At 43.9% G+C, this 12,086-nt stretch overlaps 1 protein-coding gene across 5 annotated transcripts in view; it reads right to left on the bottom strand.

Annotated features, from left to right (window-relative positions):
* Positions 1 to 3,991, bottom strand: part of stx12 (syntaxin 12) — an 11,052-nt gene extending 7,061 nt beyond the window's left edge. For all 5 annotated transcript variants that reach the window (XM_024136040.2, XM_024136041.2, XM_024136039.2 and 2 more), the window contains exons 1-9: positions 3,706 to 3,991; positions 3,547 to 3,554; positions 2,979 to 3,117; positions 2,718 to 2,787; positions 2,439 to 2,538; positions 2,005 to 2,142; positions 1,868 to 1,911; positions 1,629 to 1,734; positions 443 to 515 (exon numbers count right to left, since the gene is read on the bottom strand). In XM_024136040.2, the coding sequence (XP_023991808.2) occupies positions 443 to 515; positions 1,629 to 1,734; positions 1,868 to 1,911; positions 2,005 to 2,142; positions 2,439 to 2,538; positions 2,718 to 2,787; positions 2,979 to 3,117; positions 3,547 to 3,554; positions 3,706 to 3,991 (964 nt within the window). The remainder of the gene's footprint in view (positions 1 to 442; positions 516 to 1,628; positions 1,735 to 1,867; positions 1,912 to 2,004; positions 2,143 to 2,438; positions 2,539 to 2,717; positions 2,788 to 2,978; positions 3,118 to 3,546; positions 3,555 to 3,705) is intronic.
* Positions 3,992 to 12,086: the final 8,095 nt, after the last annotated feature.

The following is a 12,086-nucleotide window of genomic DNA, read 5'->3' on the forward strand; positions in this document are numbered from 1 at the left end:
AAACACCCTGGTGGGTCAGCTTTTCTTTAAACACACACAGAGAGGAGGGTCAAACACCCTGGTGGGTCAGCTTTTCTTTAAACACACACAGAGAGAGGGTCAAACACCCTGGTGGGTCAGCTTTTCTTTAAACACACACAGAGAGAGGGTCAAACACCCTGGCTCAGCTTGTCACTGCCTTATGGTGAGTCAGCTTTTCTTTAAAACACATACACTACCGGTCAAAASTTTATAGAACACCTACTCATTCACGTATAGTGTAGATGCATTTTTTCATTTCAAACACACGTGTTGTTGGGTCAGCGATCTACCTGGAAGCATGTGCATCGAGGGAAATGTAATCATAAAGAGTTCAAATCATGTTTTAGAGTGGTGGGTTTTTATGAAGGAAGTAACCGATTGGGGTTCTGTACTCCAGTACTACAACAGTGATGGGACTCACCAATCACCTCTCCCTGATCATGAATCATCACTGCCAGGTCCTTGAAGATCTGGTTCACATCCAAGATGTCCGACTGAAATAACAATATAACTCAATGAGAAAGGTGACGCTGAAATAACAATATAACTCAATGAGAAAGGTGACGCTGAAATAACAATATAACTCAATGAGAAGGTGACGCTGAAATAACAATATAACTCAATGAGAAAGGTAATGCTGAAATAACAATATAACTCAATGAGAAAGTAACGCTGAAATAACAATATAACTCAATGAGAAAGGTGACGCTGAAATAACAATATAACTCAATGAGAAAGGTGACGCTGAAATAACAATATAACTCAATGAGAAAGGTAACGCTGAAATAACAATATAACTCAATGAGAATGGTAATCCTGAAATAACTCAACTCAAGTGAGAAAGATAATGCATTCCTGTTTATGCCACGTGATGAACATAGGCATTGGTCTGGTCCCCAGGCGCTCCCTAAATACTGATTTTAGGATTTCTTTCTGGATCAAAATGGAGCTTAGGTGGTGGATGTGGCAGGGGCGTGGCCAATGGTGCGGCCCCTTGCTGAACATTGTAGAGGCCCGCCCGTTGACCGCAGGGACAGAGCGCTATACACCGAGTGTACAAAATATTAGGAACACCTGCTATTTCCATGATATAGACTGACCAGGTGAATCCAGGCGAAAGCTACGATCCCTTATGGATGTTACTTGTTAAATCCACTTCAAAATCAGTGAAGATGAAGGGGAGGAGACAGGTTAAAGAATGATTTTTAAGCCTTGAGTCATGGATTGTGTATGTGTGCCATTCAGAGGGTGAATGGGCAAGACAAAATATTTAAGTGCCTTTGAACGGGGTATGGTAGTAGGTGCCAGGCGCACCGGTTTGTGTCAAGAACTGCAACGCTGCTGGGTTTTTCCACACTCAACAGTTTCCCCTGTGTATCAAGAATGGTCCACCACCCAAAGGACATCCAGCCAACTTGACAACTGTGGGAAGCATTGGAGTCAACATGGGCCAGCATCCCTGTGGAACACTTTCAACACCTTGTAGAGTCCATGCCCRGATGAATTGAGGCTGTTCTGAGGGKAAAAGGYGGTGRAACTCCATATGAGGAAGGTGTTCTTAATGTTTTGGAATACAGAGATGGAGGGAGTGTGTGAGAGAGTTTTACTTCTAGCTGTCTGATGTTAGTCTCTCTCTCCTTGATAAGCACCAAGTCCTCTTCTGTTATGGCCTCCTCTGTCGTCTGTGTGGTTGTCTGAGCCCAATCATCTTGGCTGTAGAAAAGAAAGGACAGTGAGGAAAACACATTTTGGAGAGAAGGAGATATTTAAGAGACCAGGAACCATATCCTGAGGTAGAGGAGTATTAAAACATCTTCCTTTGAGAGAGAGAGAAGCTTGAACGTACTTATCAAAAGACACAAGCTGTTCCTCAGAGGCACCATCTTCAGCCTGACAGAGAGGAGCCAGACATTACATAAGCAAAATATCCACTTGGAAAATTTGAAAATAGGAAACTTGTCAATGGTATGACATTGGCCTTACTGAGAGACGGGAACCAGCTCGGGCTCTGGCCACAGACTCCTTCTCCTTCTGTGCTGCCTGGCGCTGGATGGCCTGGAAGTTGTTGAGGGCAGCGGAGAAATCATTCATCAGTCGGTCCTTCTGGATCTTCTGTTGCCTCTGTGGGTTGAGCAAAGAAGAAATGGGTCATTCAAAACGTATTGTCACGGTCAGTGAGTTGTCACTGTCAAGGAGCGGTGTAGGGTGAAGTTACCCCTAGACATTGATCTTGGGTCAGTTTTACATTTCCCCCGTAATGGTTAAAGTTAGGATTGAGGGGGGAGAGGAAGCTGATGCTAGATCAGTACCTATGGGACACTTCAACCTGGAGCTATTCAAACACAAAGGTTACCCAATGTCATTGTTGAGGAGTCAGTCACACACACACACACAAACTCATTGGAAAAGACACTGACCTGCTCTGACGGTGCTGAAYATGGTGAGACGGAGCCCAGGTCTTTCAGGTGCTTGTTGGTCTCCTTGGCCAGCAGGTTYGTAAAGTGCTGTATCTGCTGCCTGAATGAACATGAGCCGATGTCCAAAATCAGTAAGYGAGATAGCAGACTCTCAGGGAGTAACAGAACACACACACGCACACGCACGCACGCGCACGCACGCACACGCGGTCTGTTCTGTGTTCGGCGCATGAATACATTTGTCAGTGTATGTACAAGCAAAACAACGAGAATACTTACAGACTGTCCCTCAGTTCGCTGGTGTCTTGTCCCGTCCCCAGCTGATTCACCATGCTCTTTATCTGGGCAGCTGGGAAATGCAAAAACATACATCCTCTAAACTGTAGGCTTTAGGATACATCAGGCATAGATTACATCCTCTAAACTGTAGGCTTTAGGATACATCTAGCATAGATTACAAAGTCTTGACTTGCATGAATGAATCTTAAATTACTCAAATCTCCTACCTTTGGTTTGCCCACTCTCAGCAGCAATACTTACTGTTCTGTGTGATCTTCTGGATGTTGGAGCTGCATGTCTGGATGAGGGTATTGGAGTCTCGTGGCTGGGTGAGATAGCGGCCTGCTTTACCAGAAGACATTGCTGCCTGTGCGGTGGTGCTCTTCGGCAGGGTGGAGACCTGTTGGGGTTGGTGAGGCTGTTGGATGGAGACTGTTGGGGGTTGGGGTGGAGGGCTGTTGGGTGAGACTGTTGGGGGTTGGGTGGAGGCTGTTGGGTGGAGATGTTGGGGGTTGGGGCGAGGCTGTGGTGGAGTGTTTGGGCGGAAGACTGTTGGGGGCGAGTGTGGGCGTAGCTTTGGGGGTTGGGCGGAGGCTGTTGGGGGTTGGGTCGGAGGCGTTGGGGGTTGGGCGGAGGCTGTGGGGGTTGGGGGAGGCTGTTGGGTGGAGGCTGTTGGGTGGAGGCTGTTTGGGTGGAGGCTGTTTGGGTGGAAGGCTGTTGGGTGGAGGGGGACTGTTGGGTGGAGACTGTTGGGGGAGCAGGGGTGAGACTGTTGGGGGCGGGTGGAGACTGTTGGGGTTGGGTGGAGCTGTTGGGGTTGGGTGGAGACTGTTGGGGGTTGGGTGGAGACTGTTGGGGTTGGGTGGAGACTGTTGGTGGTTTGGGTGGAGGCTGTTGGGGTGGAGGCTGTTGGGTGGAGGTGTTGGGTGGAGGCTGTTGGGTGGAGGCTGTTGGGTGGAGCTGTTGGGTGGAGCTGTGGGTGGAGGCTGTTGGGTGGAGGCTGTTGGGGGGGTTGGGTGGAGCTGTGGGTGGAGGCTGTTGGGTGGAGGCTGTTGGGTGGAGGCTGTTGGGTGGAGGCTGTTGGGTGGAGGCTGTTGGTGGAGGCTGTTGGGTGGGTGGAGACTGTTGGGGGCAGGGTGGAGACTGTTGGGGGCAGGGTGGGACTGTTGGGTGGAGACTGTTGGGTTGGGTGGCAGGTATAATGGGAACATATGTACACTACCTGTCAAAAGGTTGGGGTCACTTAAAAATGTCCTTGTTTTCCATGAAAACATACATGAAATGAGTTGGAAAATTAACAGGAAATATAGTCGAGACTAGGGTTGCAAAGGGTCGGAAACTTTCGGTAAATTTCCATGGGAATTTAAGCCCTGGAATTCTGGGAATTTTGCTTAAATTCATTAACAAAAAAAGTTCAGCTAACAGTGAACTTCTTTTGTGGAATACACATGAGGCAATTCTAGGTCTTGTGGCATATTTTGGTTAAACTATCCCCAATTCAATGGAATTGTAACCCTCTGCATGAACAGAACATTCTTCTATCACATGTCAGCTGATACTCAAGATCTTGCACACTAAAGAGATGCTATTGAGCCCAAACTACTACACTGTTTGAGCCAAGGACTACATGCTTTCTGGTAAGTTTTGATTACAATACTGGTGGGTGAATATATTTTATATGACATATACATGATTTGTTGTTAACTAGTAAATAGTAGCCTACAGCAAAGTGTGATAAATTGTTAACTTGTTAACAATTTCTGCTAGCTAGTTTTAGGCTTGCTTGAGCCTGCTAACTGAGGAGTGTTAATTCACCTGTTTCCATACACGTTTCATTTAAAACATTTATCTTACAAAATGAGTTGTTTAATCTAACTGCTTAACTATTTATCTGTACATGGAATGTGTATTGTTTTGTTTTTTTACTCATCTTTACAGGAAAATGTCACGGGCACTATCTGATGTGAGGAGAAATTTCACTGCAGCTAATGTAGAAGGAAAAGCTGTGTACATTTGCAAATACTGTGCCAAATCATGTGAAGAATGCAACAAAGATGCAGAATCATCTGGCCAAGTGCATAAAGTTCCCTCAGCGCTCACAACAAGCAACCTTGACAAAAGTCCCTCTACTTCTATTCAAGGTGAAAAAAATTATGAATCAGACACCTTATCGATAGCAACAGCTCATGGTCCTCCTGGAATCAGAAGTTTTTTTGACTCAATGGAGGAACGTAGTCAGAGAAAATGCTGATGAATGTCTTGCTGGAGCTGTGTATGCAACTGGTTCACCTCTGATACTCACAGGCAATGTGTATTGGAAGAGATTTCTGAATGTTCTTCGCCCAGCATAATCACCCTCCAACCAGACATGCTTTATCTACTAATTTGCTGGATGCAGAGCTCAAGTGAAGGTCAAGTAAATCATAGAGAAGGCAGACTATTGCAATCATCTCTGATGGGTGGTCGAATGTTTGTGGGCAAGGAATAATTAACTACATCATCTCCACCTCTCAACCAGTATTCTACAAGAGCACAGACACAAGGGACAACAGACACACCGGTCTCTACATTGCAGATGAGCTGAAGGCAGTCATCAATGACCTTGGACCACAGAAGGTATTTGCACTGGTGACAGACAATGCTGCAAACATGAAGGCTGCTTGGTCTAAAGTGGAGGAGTCCTACCCTACATCACACCCATTGGCTGTGCTGCTCATGCATTGATCTGCTCCTCAAGAACATCATGGCACTGAAAACAATGGATACACTCTACAAGAGAACCAAGGAAATGGTTAGGTATGGGAAGGGTCATCAAGTTATAGCAGCAATCTACCTCACCAAGCAAAGTGAGAAGAATAAGAGCACCACATTGAAGCTGCCAGCAACACCCGTTGGGGTGGTGTTGTCATCATGTTTGACAGTCTCCTGGAGGGGAAGGAGTCTCTTCAAGAAATGGCCATATCACAGTCTGCCGATATGGACAGCCACATCAAGAGGATCGTCCTGGATGATGTATTTTGGGAGAGAGGGGTAAGCAGCCTGAAACCTATAGCAGTAGCCATTGCACGGATTTAGGGAGACAATGCCATCCAGTCTGATGTTCAGACTCTGCTTGCAGATGTAAGAGAAGAAATCCGCACTGCTCTGCCCACTTCACTGTTGCTCCAAGCAGAGGAAACTGCAGTTCTGAAATACATCAAAAAGCGTGAAGACTTCTGTCTGAAGCCCATACACGCCGCAGCGCACATGTTGGACCCCATGTATGCTGGCAAGAGCATCCTGTCTGGTGCAGAGATCAACAAGGCCTATGGTGTCATCACTACAGTGTCTCGCCACCTTCGCATGGATGAGGGCAAGGTTCTTGGCAGTCTAGCAAAGAACACTTCCAAGCAAGGGCTTTGGGATGGAGATGCAATATGGCAGTCGTGCCAACATATCTCATCAGCCACCTGGTGGAAGGGACTTTATGGATCTGAGGCTCTTTCCCCTGTTGCCTCCATCATCCTCCAAATCCCACCAACATCAGCCGCCTCAGAGCGCAATTAGTCCTTGTTTGGGAACACACACCAAAGCACGCAACAGGCTGACCAATACAAGGGTTGAAAAATTGGTGGCCATCTGGGCAAATTTGAGGCTTTTTGAGCCTGACAACGAGCCATCCTTAACAAGGTTGGAAAGCGACAGTGAAGACGAGGCCTCAGAATCTGATATTCAAGAGGTGGACATTGAGGAGGTCCAGGGAGAAGACATGGAAGCCTGAGAGGAAGACAACCAAAGCTTTAGTTTCTAGACTATCATTTTACAGATGTGTCGAAAACGTTTTTGGGAGATGTGATGGATCATTCAATATTCCCTTTATTTTGTTGTTCAGTGAAATCATCCCATGTGAAGAGTCAACTCATTTAATTAAAGTTCAATTCGTAACAAATTATATAAAAAAAAATATATATACTAGAAGGATTTAATAATTTGCAATTATGTCTACTTATGATGAGGTATAAGGTTTATGTTTCTGTCTCCATATGATATAGTAAATATATCCAATACAAAAAACACCTACATTTAAACAGTATTAATATGCATATATTTCCGTTAATTCCCATATATTCCTGTTAATTCCCACGTAAAGCTTCCATCTCTGAATATTCCCCAAAATGTGCAACCCTAGTGAAGACATTGACAAGATTATAATAATGATTTTTAAATGAAATGGTGTCCTTCAAACTTTGCTTTCGTCAAAGAATCCTCCATTTGCAGCAATTACAGCCTTGCAGACCTTTGGCATTCTAGTRGTCAATTTGTTGAGGTAATCTGAAGAGATTTCACCCCATGCTTCCTGAAGCACCTCCCACAAGTTGGATTGGCTTGATGGGCACTTCTTACGTACCATACGGTCAAGCTGCTCCCACAACAGCTCCATAGGATTGAAATCCAATGACTGTTCTGGCCACTCCATTATAGACAGAATACCAGCTGACTGATTCTTCCCTAAATAGTTCTTGCATAGTTTGGAGCTATGCTTTGGGTCATTGTCTTGTTGTAGGAGGAAATTGGCTCCAATTAAGCTCTGTCCACAGGGTATGGCATGGTGTTGCAAAATGGAGTGATAGCCTTCCTTCTTCAAGTTCCCTTTTACCCTGTACAAATCTCCCACTTTACCACCACCAAAGCACCCCCAGACCATCACATTGCCTCCACCATGCTTGACAGATGGCGTCAAGCACTCCTCCAGCATCTTTTCATTTTTTCTGCGTTTCACGAATGTTCTTTGTGATCCGAACACCTCAAACTTAGATTCGTCTGTCCATAACACTTTTTTCCAATCTTCCTCTGTCCAGTGTCTGTGCTCATTTGCCCATCTTAATCTTTTATTTTTATTGGCCAGTCTGAGATATGGCTTTTTCTTTACAACTCTGCCTAGAAGGCCAGCATCCCGGAGTCGCCTCTTCACTGTTGACGTTGAGACTGGTGTTTTAAGGGTACTATTTAATGAAGCTGCCAGTTGAGGACCTGTGAGCCGTCTGTTTCTCAAACTAGACACTCTAATGTACTTGTCCTCTTGCTCAGTTGTGCACCGGGGCCTCCCACTCCTGTTTCTGTTCTGGTTTGAGCCAGTTTGCGCTGTTCTGTGAACGGAGTAGTACACAGCGTTGTACGAGATCTTCAGTTTCTTGGCAATTTCTCGCATGGAATAGCCTTCATTTCTCAGAACAAGAATAGACTGACGAGTTTCAGAAGAAAGTTCTTTGTTTCTGGCCATTTTGAGCCTGTAATRGAACCCACAAATGCTGCTGCTCCAGATACTCAACTAGTCTAAAGGGCAATTATTGCTTCTTTAAAATCAGCACAACAGTTTTCAGCTGTGCTAACATAATTGCAAAAGGTTTTTTTAATGATCAATTAGCCTTTTAAAATGATAAACTTGGATTAGCTAACACAACATGCCATTGGAACAAAGGAGTGATGGCTGCTGATAATGGGCCTCTACGCCTATGTAGATATTCCATTTTTAAAAAAATCTGCCGTTTCCAGCTACAACAGTCATTCACAACATTAACAATGTCTACACTGATCAATTTGATGTTATTTTAATGGACAAAAAAATGTGCTTTTCTTTAAAAAACAAGGACATTTSTAAGTGACCCCAAACTTTTGAACGGTAGTGTAGGTAGGTGGGTGAAAAACTCTGGGGGAGGAGAAAGTAGAAACMCGTTTTTTGTTTTGCTATCAATACATCACTGTGAGTACAGAGAATGTTATCAAAACAAGTTTGTCCTAAGATAGGCCTAATGAATGTGTCACAAGTTACAAAACAGCTAAATGCCTAGTCCTAACTGGAGAGAAGTGCTGTCATAMATTCATAATGAAGTGTGAAGTATGATTTGACATTACAATAGTATCTGTTAAAAGTAATGACTACACACTTTTGCAATCCGTCTGGGTCAATTCAACAATAGCTTTTCTTAGTAAGGGTATCTAGGATAACCATTAGCTAATCGACGTTATGTTCATTACATCCCATTAGACAGGGGGGGGTCCAAGAAACAGACAGTGGCAGTGAGTGCCAGAGTGAAGACCAGATACTCCCTCCCAAAATATCATCAGACTGCCACATGCCTCCTCAATCTCTGGCAAGCTTGCTCAAAGTGGGACACAAGCAAGAGTTAGCCCTAGTTGCTGGGTACTTCCTTCATAATGTAGCTAGCTAACGTTAGGTAAATCAAATTATTTACAGCTAGTCTTAACGTTAGATAGTTAACTAGATTTAACTAATGTAGCAAACTACCTAACTCATGTTATCCATAAAACTAGATAGCTAGTTACATCCTAATAAACATAAGTTATCTAATGATGAGTGCTCTAACTTATATAATTGAAATGACGACTATGATTGCCGACAGGCATCCGAGTCTGAAGCTGCTGTAAATATCCGTTAGCTAGCAACGTTAGTTACCACAGAAACATCATGTGCGGAAGACAACCCCACAGCGAATTGAAAAACCGTGTCAACAAAATGTGCCTTTTTAATTCACCATGACCTATACCTAGTTCGCTTGAAACGGAAAATACATTCTTACTTGTTTAGCTGGCTGTAGCAAACATCCGCTTTGCACCTTCGTCAAAAAGCCACCCTCCCAACACCAATGATGTGTATAAACCCTGGATAACTGACAGCAAGATTTTGGATAAACTGACAAGATAAATGTCTCTCCTCCCCAAACAATGGGAGTCGTTGTCCACGAAGCGCATTACCGGCTGTCTAGCTCCCGCCTATCCTTTCTTTGGATTGGTGGATACGTCTCATCCATTTTTAAATATTCGATAATTGTTGACGTCAACCGCCTGCATTCAATATATTTCTAGCCTCATGTTATGAATATGCATAGCCATCTTGAGACAACGCCCATGTGCTTTTTCTCAAAGTTGCCAGGTATGTCACGTATCATACTCATCAGTTCACTCGTAGTAATTTACGCATTACGAAACGTATATTCGAGCAAATAAACCTCACGTAGGAAATAAGCAATTGTTTTGTTTACCAAATGACGAGACGGGAAAAAAGCCACCTGCTGGAGGTGAGACAGATTTCCACCGAGTTGAATCCCCGCTCTTCCTCTCTGCTGACAGGGAACGCTTCGTTAAAGACACCGCGTAGCCATCTTTTGGTTTATTTATTAACTAGGCATGTCAGTTAAGAACACTCTTATTTACAATGACCCCGGCCAAACCCGGACGACGCTGGGCCAATTGTGCACCGCCCTATAGCCTGGAATCGAACCGCGGATGCAGTGCCTTAGACCGCTGCGCCACTCGGTAGCCCCAAAATCTGTTTGGTACTCAATTGTAAAACATTTTGTAAGCTATAGAAATGCTATTGGTTTTTGACACGTTTATTCTATTAGACACCATAATGCATACAAGTTATGTGAGATCAATGTAAAGAAAAATGGTGTGTGTATGTATATATATATATATATACACACACACACACGTTTTTTCTTCATGTAACCTTTAACTAGGCAAGTCATATTTTTTTTTATCCTTCAAATTGTTAATACTAAATGTTACCGTCCCCACTACAAAAWAAAWAAAWWAATTCAAATACATGTAATTTTGTCCTTGAAACACAGTAAATTCCATTAATTCCTATGGAGGACTTCTTCCACTGGGGAGTGCCAATATGGCCGACCAGTGTCTTCAACGCCTCTCAACTGCCAATACATAGCTTCAGCAATCCAGTGTTTAATGCCGCATTCAAGTGCCAGTCYGAACTAGGAAATGTACGACTTGCTAACTGGTTGTAGTTCTACACATCCACCCAGTTACCAAGGCAGATATTTCAGAGTTTCCTAGTTCTGACTAGCACATGAACACTGCATTATATACATCATTGTCCAAAACTGTCATCTGTCATTGCATACAGGCCTTGGTTGTGAGTAAAGCGTATGGTAATGAAGTGGATAGTCAGTCAAATCAGTTTATAAAAAGGGATCGTAATTTTGTTAAAAACAATATGTACATAGATAAGTCAAATAAAAGGAGGAAGAAGTCTCTCACAACTGCAGAAGAGGATTACAAAAAGGAATTCAAACTAAAAACACAAACTCAGGGTAAACCTAGTCATGCAAAAAAATCTCAAATCCTGTCCACCATGGGATTCATTCAATGGAGGTCCCTCTGGCTATGGCAGTCCCTTCAGTCACTGGGAAACGTTGCGACTGTCATGTGGTTTCCTGTTGATTGAACCGGCCATGCAGAGCCCTCTCACTCAATAGAGGCCGGGGCACATTAAGCAGCGTACAATGTTTTGGAACGTTGAGATATAATTTTTTTTGAAGAATCACCTCAGCTCTGTGACATGTAGAAGGAAATCACCTCAGCTCTGTGACATGTAGAAGGAAATCACCTCAGGTCTGTTGTGACATGTAGAAGGAAATCACTCAGGTCTGTGTGACATGTAGAAGGAAATCACTCAGGTCTGTGTGACATGTAGAAGGAAATCACCTCAGGTCTGTGTGACATGTAGAAAGGAAATCACCTCAGGTCTGTGTGACATGTAGAAGGAAATCACCTCAGGTCTGTGTGACATGTAGAAGGAAATCACCTCAGGTGTGTGACATGTAGAAGGAAATCACCTCAGGTCTGTGTGACATGTAGAAGGAAATCACCTCAGGTTGTGACATGTAGAAGGAAATCACCTCAGGTGTGTGACATGTAGAAGGAAATCACCTCAGGTGTGTGACATGTAGAAGGAAATCACCACAGGTGTGTGACATGTAGAAGGAAATCACCTCAGGTGTGTGACATGTAGAAGGAAATCACCTCAGGTGTGTGACATGTAGAAGGAAATCACCTCAGGTGTTGACATGTAGAAGGACACTCAGTGTGTGACATGTAGAAGGAAATCACCTCAGGTGTGTTGACATGTAGAAGGAAATCACCTCAGGTGTGTGACATGTAGAAGGAAATCACCTCAGGTGTGTGACATGTAGAAGGAAATCACCTCAGGTGTGTGACTGTAGAAGGAAATCACCTCAGGTGTGTGACATGTAGAAGGAAATCACTCAGGTCTGTGACATGTAGAAGGAATAACCTCAGCCTGTTGTGACATGTAGAAGGATAACCTCAGCTTGTGTGACATGTAGAAGAATCCCTCAGGTCTGTGACATGTAGAAGAATCACCTCAGGTCTGGTGACATGTAGAAGGAATCACCTCAGCTCTGTGACATGTAGAAGGAATCACCTCAGCTCTGTGACATGTCATTTCTATCTGCAGCCGTTCCACAACATTGTATGTTTGCTAAACTCTATGAGACTGGAAACAACTGTCATTTTTGTTGGGACATTCTAGAGGACATTTCTACCTGG

Source organism: Salvelinus sp. IW2-2015, unplaced genomic scaffold, assembly GCF_002910315.2.
Source record: "Salvelinus sp. IW2-2015 unplaced genomic scaffold, ASM291031v2 Un_scaffold762, whole genome shotgun sequence".
NCBI classification, from domain to species: Eukaryota; Metazoa; Chordata; class Actinopteri; order Salmoniformes; family Salmonidae; genus Salvelinus; species Salvelinus sp. IW2-2015.